The sequence below is a fragment of the Musa acuminata genome, chromosome BXJ2-4 (genome assembly GCF_036884655.1).
Source record: "Musa acuminata AAA Group cultivar baxijiao chromosome BXJ2-4, Cavendish_Baxijiao_AAA, whole genome shotgun sequence".
Classification (NCBI taxonomy): Eukaryota; Viridiplantae; Streptophyta; class Magnoliopsida; order Zingiberales; family Musaceae; genus Musa; species Musa acuminata.
The window spans coordinates 1,361,163-1,377,997 of record NC_088341.1 but is presented as its reverse complement, the minus strand read 5'-3'; the positions used below and the strand labels follow the sequence as shown (position 1 = coordinate 1,377,997).

General features: G+C 34.9%; 1 protein-coding gene across 1 annotated transcript; it reads left to right on the top strand.

Moving 5' to 3' along the window:
- Positions 1 to 5,401: 5,401 nt before the first annotated feature.
- On the top strand, positions 5,402 to 7,450 carry LOC135608875 (zinc finger protein WIP2-like). Its single transcript, XM_065101925.1, has 2 exons — positions 5,402 to 6,029; positions 6,884 to 7,450. The coding sequence occupies exons 1-2, from the start codon at positions 5,451 to 5,453 to the stop codon at positions 7,340 to 7,342; spliced, it is 1,038 nt and encodes a 345-aa protein (XP_064957997.1). The 5' UTR covers positions 5,402 to 5,450; the 3' UTR covers positions 7,343 to 7,450.
- Positions 7,451 to 16,835: the final 9,385 nt, after the last annotated feature.

The following is a 16,835-nucleotide window of genomic DNA, read 5'->3' as shown; positions in this document are numbered from 1 at the left end:
ATAAAGTTGAGAGAGAGCTGAGACGAGGAGGACTCCTCAGAACTGTGGTTCACATAAAGCCATACTACAACATTCCATGTCGTCCGTCTCCTCACCTTGCTGGGCCATCTGGAGATCAACAACAATGCTTTGAATCTTAGAGATGCCTATGAAGCTTTCTTATGTGTGATTTTAACCTTTATATAAGGATTTTTTTTAACAAAAAAGGATTGGATCGGCCAATTAGACCTATATATCTTTATTTCTAAGAACAAAAACAGTATATTTATCCTTATAAATTTTAATATAATTGATATGATCATTATTTTTTATCAAGACCCCACCTACCATATCAATAAAACAGTAAAAGAAAATATTTACTCGTTCGGTCATTTAATATTTCATAACTCACAATAGTTATAATAACAACAACAACAACAATAATGATAATAATAAATAAATCATTCTTTATAGTCATTTTCCATTGTGGACCTATTAAGCTCTCGAGCTATATCAATGTATTCAAGTGATTTAATATTGTTAGGAATCATTACTTCGGTACATCTTACAATATTAAACATTTAGATTCTGCAATTGATCAACCTTTTTTTTCTTTGTCACAAAGATGCCTAATTATGTAGTAAATGTATACTTGAGCTACTTGATACACTCATTTAGATAGATTTGTTCAACATTTCAAACACCAATCTTAATCAATATAACATTTAATATGTCTAATTTATAGAAAAGCCATGTGACCAAGGATGTGGCATAATAAATCATGCTCAAACATAAGCCTTTGGTGCATTACTTCTTGATTCGTAAGTTTCTGTATTATGAAGACTTTTTAAAAACATGTAAATGCATATCGGAAGACGATTGAGAATTAACAAAAAAAATGTAAACTTAAAGTAGTGAATATAATATTTATATAGTTTGACACTCCTTATTTACCTTTAGAAAGAAAATTTTAAATTCTTTATCGTATGTGATAATACATATAATGGATTTTTTTTTCTTAAGCTAACTCAAAGTTTAAGTCAAAAGCCTGTTGAACACCACCTAATATAAATCTTGAGTTAAAGTGTTTTTCTTATGTCCACTTTTACATAAAGGTCAATTTTTTTAAAAAATATTAGAATATTTTTCAATTGGTACCCCTCATTTTATTTTTTAAATAGTATTATTAATTTTAAAAAAAATAAAAAAAATGCCCCTAAAAAAATTTCCACCAAATTTTTTTGCTCCTTTTTCTAGTTTTAAATTATTATATTATTTTTATTTGACTCATTTATAATATTTTTTCAATAGCATTTACAGTTCTTCTATTACGATACTGAAAACACTATAATTATTATTAAAAAAACATTGTAAGCGATATCATATTGGTTTTGTTTGGTTGTCATTATTCATAGATTATTGCAATATCATATGTTTAAACTGGTAATTGGTTTAGTTGAGGTTAAGAGTTCATTTAGATAATTTATGATATAGGTTTTATAGTGTCTTTATTGTGATGGACGAAATACTGTAATAAGCTATTTTTTAATTTCTATTTAAGTTATATGTTCTCAGGATGATTGTATGGGAAAATATCTTTTTTTGAATTTTTTTTCGGATGGTACCCCTCTTCTTATAATTCCCAAACAGTCACCCCTATTTCAAAAATCTCAAAAATACCCCCCAAAATCTATCACGTTTTTTCTTTTGTCTAAATCCAAAAACAAATTTTGTCAACTGTTCAAGGTGTTTTTATTTTGAAAACACTGTATAGTATTTTTATTTCAAAAAAACTATGACATCAATATTTAGTTCAAAAACACTATACAATGTTTTTGTTTTAAAAACATTATAACACTTTAACACTAGTTTATAGTATTTTTGTTTTAAAAATACTATAAAAACACTATAACACTAGTTCAAAAATATTATCTAGTATTTTTGTTTTAAAAATAATGTATAGTATTTTTAAAACAAAAATACTATATAGTGTTTTTAAACATTATATAATGTTTTGTGGTTAAAAACTAACTGACAAAATATTATAAATAGTTGGGGAGAATTTTTTTAAAATTTTGGAAGAAAAAAATAGTAACTTTTTGAATAGACATTTTTGGAATATTATGTTGGAAAACCACAAACAACATCACATGCACAAAAAAATAAAAATAAAAATAAATTTTTAAAATAATCTTATCTAATTGTCATGCGAATATCAGGAGTGAAAAACTTAAAACGATAAAACCGCATAATTGCATAAAGTGGTTGATACATTCTCACATAGGGGAGATCATATATCCTCAAATCTACAATTCTCAGTCCATGGATGAATGAACTCTCACAAACTCCTCTCTAGTAGTGATTCACATAGTGGATGTGGCGACGATGCATCTCCTCATGAAGCACGTTCTTTCTTCTCATTTGCGCACCACCACACCACAACAACCAAGGAGGGATTGGTACCTCTTGCTATTCTCTCACATTAGAGAGGGGGCAGTCGGCTCGAGGAAGAGATAGGGAGGAGATGAAGGAGGTGGCGACACTAAGGGTCTAGCCCATGACTCTTTAAGTCCTAAGTCCTACATATAGAGAGCTCTCTTAACTTACCCTAATAGATCCTTCCTTTTGGGTATTGGATCTCCATCCAATAACTCATGGCTTAATGGATATTGGATCCCCATCCAATAATCATCAGAAGCTCTATTGGGTCTCTCCCAAAAATCCATTAAAACATGGGCTTATTAGATATCTTATATCTGATCATTTATTCGTCGTGTTGTCCATCATATGTGTGCGACCCTCTAGGTCTAATACCGAACTGGTCCTGAGTTGCACCTGTCAGAACTCTTTCTGACTTAATGAATTATTATCCTTATAAAATTCACTCAACTCATCGACTATGGATGCACTAAACCACTACGTCATAATCCTTAGACCGTACATGGGGATCTAATCCATTGGATATGTCTGCCCTTAGTTATTGTGTATCAATAATCCATCATCCATCTAATATCCCAAAAATCGTATATTGGGTATGGTGTTGTCAAGCTCGTTTGAAATCTATTCGAGTCTCACTCTAATCAGATTCTCCTAGAGAATTTATTCTCTCTAAATTCGAATCTCACGCTTATCAGATTCATCGCGATTTAATCGACCTTGGCTAGAGATTTGCCTAAGTGAGAGCACGTGAGATATTTCTCTTATGATACCGAGAGTGAATGATCCTCTATCGACACCCAATTACCTTCGTAAGATTGGTTACCATTCTCGATGACCCGTTGTGTTATATTTGGAACTTCTATATATATAAAAACTTCTATATCTATAAATCTGGTATCAAAAAATGAAGTATTCAAACAAGACATCCTCAGTGTTTTAAGTATAAGGACCAGACATACAACTAAGACTATGGAATCATTGTCTCACTATAACGTATCATTAACCAATCTGCATTCTATAAGCAGATCATTCAATGAACTCATTCTCCAATGAACACTTGCATTATATCCTTAGTATCTCAACACATGCAACTATGAGACCAGCTGCCTCCATCATATAGATAAATATATAGCACACCAGTCTGTCTGGTTATCTTGATGTTCATCTCAAGTAACCTATGACTAGGAATATTTAGCGATTTGTATTTATAGACATATTAGTCGTATTATCATGATCTCATTATGATCCAATTCTCATTACACAGATCCATTGATATCATAATAGAGATGACTATTTGGGAATTATAAAAAAGGAGTATCATGTGAAAAAAAAACTCTAAATATTTATTTACGTGATTGATTTACAAAAGAGTTTTTTTTTTATAGGCAATTACCATTGTTCTTATACTATTATAAATACATATTTGAATTATAATATGATGTATCAAATATTTATTATTTTATTTGACTTATTTATAGTGTATTTGTTGTAGTGACCAAAATATTATAAAATTTTTGAGGGACGGTTTGAGCATTTTTCAAATTAAGGCAATGTTTGAGAAAAACAAAAGGGGTACCAATAAAAAAATGTAAATATTTTCTAAGAAATATTTTTCAAACTAAGCGTCTTCCAATTAACTTAGCCTTTAGGTAACTTAAGAATCTAAAATTACTTGCCAATCATTATACATATAACTAGTCACTCGCATCATCTTAGTTAATTAAAAAAAAAACAGATAAATATAATTCAAAATGATAAGAAGGCAGCATGTAACTAATTGGTCTTGATATATCTCTAGAAGTAAAAGAAATTATTCTCTATTACAATCCTACTCTTAGAATAAAAAAGGGAAGAAATTGATTGTATCAGTGATAGAGTATAAGCTAACTGCGGTAGTTCATAGTATCACTATATTTGATGCATTTAATACAATGATCATAAGAAATATATGAAGTCAGTGAATCATTTCTCTTTTGGAGATTTAATTACTTGTAGAAAAAAAATTGTCAAAATAATTCAGCTCCAAAATCCAGCAAAAAACATAAGAACAGCAAAAGTTCCCTTCTATCTTCATCATTCATCCTCAACAATTCTGTTGATCATCCTTTCGAGTATCTTCAGATCCAGAAGATGTATCATTGAAGTTAGTACTCTTAGCCATTGCCTCTTCTGCTCTCACTTATTACATGTAATTCCAATTCAAGTTGTAATTATCTCGCATATAAGCTTCAACGAAAGTTGTATTAGATGCAATGGATCGATTTGCCTAACTTGTAGTAATCCCCATGACAACGAAGTGATAGACTCATGGAAGTATCATCTTTGTCTCCCTCTCTCTCTCTCTCTCTCTCTCTCTCTCTCTCTCTCTCTCACTCACGCACACACAGAAAGGCTTTTTTTTCTCTAGTTCACCATCCATAACCTAAAGATCAGGATCATGTCCGAGGTCTTGTCATTCTCATAAATTAGTTCCGCCTTATAATTCCTATTGCTTTGCAATTATAAGGAAGCGTTTGTACGCTCCACATGCATTCAATCGTCTGTACGTGGTGATCACATCTTTAGGTATGGTATGAGGCCAAGATCACATCTTGATTTGGTCCCAAGAAAAGGCGATGTTGATCGAGATAAGTCGAGATATCTGGTCAAGTCCAAGTCATGAGGTGAATGAAAACAACAAGCAAAACATGTGGCCGTGGTAGACAGCAATGTAATGTCTCAGATTAGCCTCACACACTCCTCAAAAGTCTTCTTCTCTTCTTTGTGTTGGTTTGTATGGTTGTTTACATTATGGCACCATTGGTTTATTGAATATTCTTTGTCTTCAATTAGCCCATGCATCTCTCCTATCCATCTCTTTCCTTCCTTCCTTTTCTCTCTTTTTCTCTCTACTTTCCCTTCTCATGTAGTTCTTCTCTCTCTCTCTCTCTCTCTCTCTCTCTCTCTCTCTGCGCCCTTCTTCTTGCCTATAATAGGAAACCCTTGCAAAGACTCAACAGCGGCCTCTCCTCTCTTCTTCCTCCTCTCCTACCATGGCAGATTCCTACACTAAGTTCTTTAAACTCTACAACCACTGCCCTTTCCTTTCCGATCCATCTTCCACACCGACTGCCACTCAATCCTACAGCTTCAGCCCACACTGTTACTCCAACTCATTCCCTAGGCAGCTCCCATCGTCTCCTCTTAAGGAAGCCCTCCCTCTCCTCAGCCTCTGCGCCACGAGGCACCAAGAGGAGGAGGAAGAGGAGGAGGAGGGCACCTCGTGCGATGCCTCCATTGGAGGGGGGAAGAAGAAAGCTGTGCGTGTCGATGATGAAGCTGCAGATGAAGTGGACGCTGTGACTGTGGCTCTTCACATAGGCCTGCCGAGCCCTGGTGCAGTTGATCTGACACCGTCAAGGTTCGCCTCCACCTCGGAAGATAACAGAGAAAAGGAAGCAGAAGAAGTTGACGATGTCGTTACCTTAGGCTACGCTTCCGGTAATCATCCCCTGGGGAGGCTCAACAAAGGCCAGTACTGGATTCCCACACCTTCCCAGATCCTAATTGGACCGACCCAGTTCTCTTGCCCCGTCTGCTACAAGACTTTTAATAGATACAACAACATGCAGGTAATCCGTTTCTTCCCCTTTTTCTTGGGCTCCTTCACATGTCTGTTGCTTCTCATCTCAAGCCTTCAAGATGATCAATGTCTTGAAAGGTGGTGTTCTGCATGGTAAAGGTCTGGGGGAGCTATGTAGCACTTGTCTCATCTACTACTGCAGGCCACTGAGACGGATCCTGGGATTCATCCCAGGATCCCTTTTTATGTGATTGGACTTGACATAACGCTATGTTCCTCATACCTTGGTGGCTTTTGGAGCTGATGTATGTACATGAAGAAGCATCGGTATTCGTGCGAATTCTGATGGACCTCTTTCTCTCGAAAAAAGTAGTGAAATTTCTGAAAAGATTTGGCCTCTTCTCAGGGTGCCTCAGATGATCCGTGAAGCAACTCAGGTTCTTCAGCTCGCCCAGTCCCAGTAACTCGAGTACTCCATATGAAGCCTCCCACCTCCCTCTCTCTCACTCTCTTTCTGTGAAACTCTGGAATTTCTTGTGATCCCTTACTTCTCACGATTTCGAGGGGAACTTTCTCCCAGAGTTTTTTGACTAACAGACCAACTCGCAAGATTTCATATCTTACAGCAGCCCAGAAAGAGAGATGCAGTCTCGTATCAGTATTACTCTTGAATAGAATCTTTATGTCATGAAAGATAATTCTTCCTTGATGCATCAAAGGCTACATTGTATCAAGCATATCTCGAGTATTAGTTACAAATGGATTCTTTTTCTTATTCCTTGTCATTCTGGACATGATAACCTATTCTTTCTAAGGAGAATGTGACGAACAATTCTTGAGAACATCTGGAGATCTAATGGTTTTGATCTAACTCTTGCTCCATTGTGTTGTGACAATATGTAGATGCACATGTGGGGGCATGGATCGCAGTATAGGAAGGGACCAGAGTCGCTACGAGGCATCCAACCGACGGCAATGCTGAGGCTCCCATGCTACTGCTGCGCGCCTGGTTGCAGGAACAATATAGACCATCCAAGATCAAAGCCATTGAAGGACTTCAGGACCCTCCAAGCTCACTACAAAAGGAAGCATGGCATCAAACCCTTCATGTGCCGGAAGTGCGGCAAGGCCTTCGCGGTGAAAGGCGACTGGAGAACCCATGAGAAGAACTGTGGTAAACTATGGTACTGCATCTGTGGCTCCGACTTCAAGCACAAGAGATCGCTGAAGGACCACATCAAATCCTTTGGACAAGGGCATGCTGCTTATGGCATCAACTGGTTCGAGAATGAAGACGATCCATCATCAGAGATCGAACATGATTGCCATCAACCAAAAGAGCTAGAGAAGTTGACATGTTAATGAAGCTCGCTCGTGATGCTTTTTCATATCTTCTTTACTTGGTTCGTGATGTCCTAATACTTGATATGGTAATGAAGTCGATAAGAGTCTCGAGTTGCTACAATTTGAGGTACCTATGAACTATCTCATTTCTTTTCCTTGTTCTCACTAGCATGTGTGTATGTATGTATGTCCATCTGCTTTGCTTTTATTTCTTGTTCTGATTTAGTTTTCAGTCTTTTCCTGGTCACCCTCTTCTTGCCCTAAAACTCAATGCTCGAGGGAAACAAAGCAATCTGCTCAGGTGTTGATACCTTTCTGTTCCTGTCAAACACTGTAGATTCTGTTCGTTTACCAATGTTTACCGCTCCATTATCAGTTCACCGTTCCTTCGGATTCTACAGTGTAAGCCCATCATCAGTAGTAAATGCTCTCTTTATCTTATGGATGTTCGTTTCTTCTTCTTCATGCGTTCTGTTAATATGACTCAAGTCTATTGTTCTCTTAAGATCCTTATGGATGTCTCTATCGCGATGCTCCACGTATAGTTGCCCTAGAGAGGTACAAGAGAAACTCCCATGCTTATTTACGTTCTATCAAGAGTGTCAAATGCAAGTACACACCAAATGTGAGTGAGATTTAGAAGTTAATCTTGTTGATAGATGAACTTCCAATTAATTCATATTATTTACCTCATCTATATGTCATCATGTCACGACTCAATCAAAGTTGAGGAAAACACTGACGTAAACAGATGTTGCCTTGTTGGAGAACATACATTAGTCTTTGACACAGACATGGTGAGTGCCTAAGTGTCACCCATTTTGGCAATAATTGACGTGCCAAAACAGTCCTATTTTTTTTGGGTGTATTTGTATGACATGGGGATGCCTTAATATTATTAGTCATGTCACTACCAATTCATGAATTTAAGGTAGACAACCCTTGTTGTTGACCCTTGGCGTCGGTGATCTTTGTCGAAGTGATAGATCAATCCGATTTAGTTCGAGATATGTGTCTTGACGAAGTGTGAGAGCCCCTCCAAAGATTGTTGGTGATGCTTCAAGGTACAAATTATTTTTGGTGAAAATGAATCCGACGCATCGCTTTTCTCTTGAATAAGGCATGTTAGGTGCGTCTCCTGACAAGATATCTCGTACACCAAGTTAAGAAATCCTGAGATATATTAGAGATAACGACGAGAAATAATCTTACATTAGTCAGTGTGTTGATGTGCCCTTTTTATAGTAAAACTAGGAAAAAATATTTTCTTATTATAAAATATTTAGATAATATTTTCCATGAACTTGCTCCGTTATAATTTGTGACTGTCACATGTCAAGCATTATAGATGAATATTTCCGCTCTCACGTATAGCACATTGATTTCACCTTTCTTTTCTTCCTCAAGTTCTAGATTCCTTTCTCTCCATCTCGACCTTTCAGAAAACACTACTCGCTTCCTTCCCTACTCTTCCTGCGTCAGGAAATGACATAAGCTTCGATGATTCCGCCTGGAATCCGGAGACATTTCATGGATGTTTCAACCCACCTTACTACTTTATCTTTCATGTCATGCCTCCCAAAGCATAAGGCTCAGTTATCTGGAACCGATTCAGCTTTTGGAGTGCATGTATGAGGATGCATTTTTTCCTTGGTATAGTGAGTGGATCTTTTAGAATGGTTAGCCTATCCACCTGCCTAATCACCTCAGGAGAGGAAGAAGGGAAGACGATGCAGTAGTGTGGTACGACAGTCGTACCACAGATATGGAATCACGGCCAGTGCTTTGTTGGTCACTGCGTTGGATGACTGATGGATATCTCTGTTGCAGTCTTGCAGGTATAAATATATAAATAAATATATATATATATGTACATACATTACATGCAAAGAGAGAGAGAGAGAGAGAGAGCAGTGAACCCGAGGCGTACTTCGAGAAGTCATATCAAGCCACAACGAGTCCATCGCCTGCGAGTACTACACTGTAGATGGAACTGAGCCCACAAGGTTGAGGTGGGCGCCACGCTTCCCTCGACTTGATCCTTACGCTTCATCCACCAGTCCTTTTCAATGGCCTGTCATAAAATTATTCTCTGCACCCCAATTTGGTCATCTTCTGAAGCCACTAATATGAAATGGATATATATACATATGTGACGCCATGATTACATGAATTGCGCATGCAAAAGGAGTAACAAGATGATAAGTCATGTCTTGCACAACTAATATGAAACTAATTAGGTTGAGGTATTACGATAACTTTTTCTAATCTTAGTTAACGTGTCTAGGTGTTCTCCTTGGGGAGACTTAATTAGGAAGTCGATCCAACAATGAGAGAGAGAGAGGGAAGGCAAATGGAAACAGTTGACAAGATGGACTACAAGAGGACTGGCCACAGGAGATATGAGAATTTATTCTCTCGCCCTGTCTAGTAGTTGAGGTATTAAAACCCCAAGAGCTTTTCCCATCCCTCTCTGCGACAGGATCTCCATGGCTTGTTCATGCTATTGAAATCTACTGTGCTTAGCCTTGACAAGAAGACACTGGACACCGTCAGAAAGAACATATTTATTCCTTTTCCTGGTCACTTGCAGCACATGGAATTACGAGAGGACGAGGGACTCGAATGAAGCATGCTGCCAATTTTTCTCTCAGGCATCTATTGTCTTACTTGAATAGGTTTGATATAATCCATTTAAGGGAAACGAGAGAAAGAGGAGAGCTGAGTAGATATTGTATCATTTACTTATGGCTCAGGCATTATATGTTGGGGTTTTTTTTTATATATTTTCAGCGAGAAGAGAGGAGAATAATAAAAGGAATTATGAGTATTTCTACTTTATAATATTTTGAATTGATCCAAAAATATCTTTTTATATTAACTAAAAGATAGAGTATAAGTTTTTTAAGTAATAAAAAAATTATCATATCCGAATAAACCTTCTCAACATCATCTATTTATTTTAATCTAAAATTTTATTTTTTTATTTTATTTAATTCTAACTATTTGAATTAATCGGCCCCTTAATTGAAAATAGTTCTCACTTGAAGTTGTCTTCGAAAAAAAAAAAAAAAAATTCATCAAAGCTTTTGTAATAAGCTCATCTTTCTCTAATGGTGTTGCAAATTCTTGGTACTTCTCTCAAACTCTAAAGCAGCATATCAAACAATTTTGCTTAGAAAAATTCTAGTAAATCTCACGAAAAATAAGATAGACTAACAAAAATTTACTGCAATAACAAGTCTACTATTGCAATGATGAAGAATCATATTTCACAGGCATACAAAACACATCGAATTTTGACATCAACTTATCAATATATTTACAAAATCCTTAGCAATTTTTTTTATTTTTTTAAAGATAATTTCAAGTTACAACTATTTTGAATTAAGAGAGTGTGATCAAGTTAATTCAAATAGTTAGGAATATAAAAAATAAAAGTTTAAAATTTAGATTAAAATAAATATATGATAATGAAAAGATTTATTGAGATATGGTAGAATTTTTTCAATGTTTAAAAAATTTTATACTCTACCTTTTAGCTAATATAAATAGGTGCTCTCATTTCAATCCAGAGCACTATAGATTGTAGGTACTCCTAGTTTCTTATATTATTCTCTTCCCCTTCTCCTTCAAATTCGGTAGAAAAGTCAACAAGTGTGATATAAGAGTAAAGTTTAAATAAGATCAACATGAGTACATCCATTAAAAAAGAATAAAAGACTAATAGATCCTGAGAAAAAAATAAGATGACTAAGTGTTCATAATCAACCTTTTCAAATATTTAAATGTAATAATTATTAATTTTGGATCGTTAAGATAAAAAACTTTATTTATTTTATAAGGATTATGAAATTTGGTAGAAGATGATTTTATTCAATATGATTTACAGGATCCTAATGTTACTTAAGATCAAATGAATAAGAAAGTATAAAAAGATGCCAGAGCCCTCTACATACTATAATAAGCAATAGATGAGTCCTTATTTTTTTGAATCATGATGGTAACAAGATCAACAAAAGTTTAAAAAATATTAAAAAGTATGTTTTGAGATACAAACAAAGTAAAAATTTTAAAGCTTCAAATTCTTTGGCATGAATTTAGAACTCTTATCATGAAAGATTTTGTATTTATCACTGATTTTTTCTCAAAAATCTCTTATATTGTGAATTATATGAGATCTTATGTTAAAAACCTAAAAGATCAAATTGTAGTTGAAAATATTTTATGAATTTTATTTCTAAATTTTGATAAAATTTCTACTACTATAGAAGAAGCTAAAGATACAATTACATTATCTATTAATGAATTAATAGGCTCACTTTTAGTTCATCAACAAAAAAAGTGAATAGATCTTTATAAGAAACTTTAAAACATACTCTTCAGATGAAGATAGATCAAAAGAAGGACTAAAATAAAAATTCAGAAACATGATCTTAAAGAAAAAATCAAAATGACAAAGATCGTGACAAATCAAATGAAAGTCAAAGGAACTCTAATCAAAATGATAAAGATCGTGGTAAATCAAATGAGAGTCAAAGGAACTCTAATGAAAGTAACAAAGAAATCCGTTAATATTTTTATTTTTTGAGGATGCAATAATCATATGATAAGAGATAAAAATTTATTTCAAACGCTTAATGATTCAATCAGATCTATAGTGTATATAGGAAATAATAATAAAATTCAAGTAGAAAGAAAAGAAACAATTACTGTAAATACTAAATTTTATATAAAAATTATTAATGATGTAAAGTTTATTCTTGGTTTAAAATAAAATCTCATTAGTATAGGATAACTGATGAGAAAAATATATTCTACTATTTTATAATAAAAAATTATTTGATTTGTGATAAAAAAAAAATAATAATAACTATAAGAATGATAAAATAATAAATTATTTGTCTTATTATTTTTGAACTTCTCTTTGCATGCATTCGCTACTACTGATGAATCGACTTTATGACATAAAAAAATAAAGTCATTTGAATTAGGATGGAATAAAATTATTAAATCAAAAAACATAATAGTTAGTTTGTTTAAGATTAAAAACAAAGATATTGTCAGTGATTCTTATAATTTTGAAAAACAGCACAAAAATTCTTGATACTTATTTTGCATATCATAAATATATGCCTCTACAGCTTTTTTCTTGTCTTGAGTTTCCTCCATTACTCTATCTCGAAGAGCCATTTGCTTAAGCAAGTTGAGGATTGATCGTACGAAGAAGGTGAAGATGAAACTACTGAAAAGAAAGTCAAGAAAACTGATGTGCGCGGAGGAGTTACAAAACGCTGTGGAGAAAGAGTTTGAAATGGCTTTTGAAGATAAGAGTGATGGAGGAAATCAAAGACAAGAAAATTCTGTGGAGGCATACGTTAGTGACATGCGAAACAAGTTGTACGATAAGTTTAGGAATTTGTGACACCATCAGAGAATGATGAACTTATTACAAATTCCTAGTACTTATCGTACAGCTTGTTTCGCATGTCACAAACGTATGCCTCCACATTTATCGATTTTTCTTGTTTTTGATTTCCTCCGTCACTCTATCTTAAAGAGCCATTTTAAATTCTTTCTTCATAGCCTTTTGTAACTCTTTAGCCAACATATCGTTATACAGAGATTAAACATCCAGTTAATTGATCTATCAATTTTATTTGATTTAAATTACTGATCAAAATATTTAAACTGAAATTGATAATAATATATTCATCATATCTTATAAGGTAATCGCAATCGACAATTCGTGTTAGATTTACTAGGGAACAGACTGAGCAGTGCTGAGAGGAAGAACTTCGAGGGAACAGGTGATCAATGTGTGATGTAAGATCGAGTTCTCTCATCCCATGATGCAACTTTTTGACATAATATACAACATTGTAAACTACATAGATTACATACCTGAACAAGTAGACTTCTCTTACATACCTTCTCCCGTTCTTCTTCCTGTTCATCAATGTTCGTACCGGTAAAAGGGTAAGCAAGGAGAGAGAGAGAGAGAGAGAGAGCGCAGTAGCGGCCACATGATCAATGATTGGTTTCCACCTCACGCGACTGTTCCTCTTGCAGGTGGCCACATGAGTTCGAGAGCCGATCGATCGCTGTCGTCCGATTTCACGTGCTCTCCCACTATATGGTCTTGATTTGTCAGGCTGTGATTCCGTGTGTGCCAGAGAAAACGGTCCCTCGCGGCCCACCGGGCCGATCCGACGGCTGAGATTGACGCACCATGACTCGTCCGACAGGGTGAAAGCGATGTGAAGGATGGTTTCGCGGCCACGAGGTGTTGCATTCTTTACCACTGCAAAGTTAGACATCATGAAACAGTCCGTGAAGCTTTGGTTCGCCAGAAACATAAGCTTCGATCGGTTCTCCTGATCACAAGTTTGTTGTTCGCAGTTCCAACTTCCAAAGTTCTTCAGTAGAGTGATGGGTTCTTCTTGCCCATCATCTCCAACTGCTGCATCTCACTATGTCTGCATGTCGGTAGGGAGTTCTTTCTCTTTCTTTGTGCCATGATGCATTCAAGTTTGGCGTAAATGAAAGAAGCGATCTTCCCTTCCCAATAAAGTAGACAGAATTTAGTGCTCCTTTGCCCTTTTGCTCCATAAATGACTTTTGATCTCTTTTTCACTTTAGATGATAGTAACTTTGTCCTACTCCCATCAAGATGCAGTATGCTCTCCATAAAAGACTGCAAGGGTTGTTGGAGCTCACAGGACACTGAACGATTCAATCACATAATAAAGGCTGTTATTATTTCCTAGGAGTAGCAAGATGAGGAGCAGACAACTTTCAAGTTGATTGAACTTTACGTGAAAGCTATAACTAAACTGTAGTACTTGGGAGTCACTGCTTTACCATACCTGAAGCTAAGCTGTGAAGGAAGACACCAATGAATATGGCCTTATGCGAAGCAGACGAGAGTTAAATGCTCCATATGCAGGCCGCATGTGCCATGGGAGTGCGAGGTCGATGTAGCACAACACACGAAGGAAGCTGGAAGGCACAGTCCGACTATGGAAGACGTAGTAATTTCCAAAGGCCTTCTCCTTGTTTTAAGTGATGTTTACAAACTTAATCGTCGGAGTAATTTAATGGACGAATTTCCTGAGAAAGCCGCTAGATTTGGCATTCTTTTATTTTTCTCGAGAAATACCCCATTTTCATTTTTTTTCCCCCCAGAAAATTCTTTTACTTTTTAATTTTTACCTTAAAAAAGGTGAGATATTTTTTTTCTGCTTTTTTCAACATTTTTATCTTCTTTCTTGGATCGGTGGTTCAGTTTTGAGTTTGGTTTAATACATTATAAATCACTATAGATAAATACGAATCAGCCCCAAAATTTTTGAATAGATAAATTTAAAAATTATTAGAGAGATAAATTCGGGAAAGAAAAGTCAAATTATAACATAGATATTTTAGAAAATATTAAAAAATTTAAATACATATCAACATAAATTTAGATATTTATATTTTGAAAAATATTTTAATTAAGTACCATATAATGCTTATATTTATATATGCTTATATATTATTTAAAAAAATGGGTACTATGATTAAATATTTTTATGCCTTCCGCAATATTTTTCTAATTTTTAATTAGTAATCTGATTCAATTTAATTCATTGGACCGGTCTCTAATATATTAAACCCAACCAAGAAAGAAACGTATCTAAAGAGATATGAGGGAAAATATAAATAAAAATAGAAACTCTGTACGAGAAAAATAAAAGCAGAAAAAAATCCAATGGTTTTTTTCAAGAATTCACCCGGTTTAATTTAAGTGTCTCATATTAAATTCTAAGCTGATGAAGGTACATAAATATATTTAGGTGGTACAAAGAGTGAGCAGTTGTGGGTCAAAGAATGATCAACTTAACTTAAAATGCTAGTATGGATACATATGTTGCCAGATACCTATAGCAGGAAGATTAGATTTTGTGGATCTTGCATCTCTTTTCTGCTACATAGTTGGTCATTTCATCAAGCAGTGAATGCAGTGCAGGGCATTAGCTTCAAACTGTGAATCACTTTGACTTTGTGTTACATTGACTGGAAGTTGCGATTGCTGGTTTGACCTCCACTTGAAGTCTAATCCGAACAGTAAAAAAACACTAGTCAAATCCACATTTCCTGCTGCACTGGAAGTAGACATTGCCTCTGCATGTCTTCTTCTGATACTGAAACTTACATGATACAAACTATAAGCAAAAGGAATACTACCTCAAGTGCTTACTCCATCACTTCCAGGAGCATGGCAGGGTCATGAGACCTCATTTTTTTTCGCTTCACTACATTTTACATAGAATTTCTTACCAGGAAATGAGAGCCTGATTGAAACCAGATGGAGATTTGTGGATCATTTCTGTGTTTCACCAACAAGTAATTTGCTTGATCAAAACAAATCTGAAGGTTCTGAAAGTCTAAGAATGCAGGAGGAAAAAACTTGCAGTTTAAGCTATATACATGTTAAGACTCAATGAAGCTTTAATTTCATTTTCAATCTTCCAATCTCGAAATATTAATCTGAATCGTGATGTGTAATAAATGTCTATCATCTATATTTGATACTCAAGTGGAGTTTGGTACGCAACTCGGCAAAAAAAACCAAAATCTGCTATACACAAAGCATTTTCTCAGACGAGAATGTGGAATTGGAAACCAGATGGTTCTCTGCACATAATAAACTAGCAGAAAATAATTGCTAAATGCTATCAATATGCAGCTAAATTGACCCAAGCTAGATCTTCTGGTTTGACATCGTGTTTGTCAGCATTCTGATCTGGGCCAACATGTGTCAACCAGCATGGCAATCCTTAATTTGAAATATATGTATACATATTTCTCGGGCCAGATCGGCAAGGTTTTGCATAAACTCATCACTTGCTAACTGAAACACAATCACTTCTTACACCCAAGTTCCCTACTTGTATCAAAATGACATTTCTATGACTTTGCATCATCAAGGAATCAACTAATATTACAAGTGTTTTGGATTTTAATGTGACATTTAGAAGCAAAAAAAATTAAAAAGGATTATTGACATGCAATAGAATGAACGGCATTTGTATGTTTATTTTGAGTTTATTTGTAACTTTGAAACCTTTAATCGACTACAAGATAAGAGTTCCACATTCTGTGAGATCACATGGACAAGCATCGATCTCCTACATTGTGTAAACTGTCCATAGATATACCCTCAAATTAAGTAAACTCCAAAATCTTCCAATAAAAATCAGTCACCAATTTAGATTGCATATTCTTGGACCTCAAAGATTGCTCTCACAATTATTTGTGCCGATACCAGAACTCAATCCATTTTAATTGCTTTCAAAGAGTTCTTGAACAATATGAAATTAAGACGAAGGATTCATTTAGGTTTCCACCCATTTTGTAATCTCTAGGGCGGGGAAAAAATTCAGACAGTAGTTCATTTGTTCTTGCAGGTTGATAAATGGTCAGATCAACAAGCAACAAAAGCTGTCAGACTGGGTTATTGTTTAAG

Excerpts from the sequence above, each read along its gene's own strand:
- LOC135608875 (XM_065101925.1), top strand. The coding sequence starts at position 5,451 with ATGGCAGATTCCTACACTAAGTTCTTTAAACTCTACAACCACTGCCCT. Across the intron at positions 6,030-6,883 it reads ATAGATACAACAACATGCAG|ATGCACATGTGGGGGCATGG; the intron begins GTAATCCGTTTC and ends GACAATATGTAG.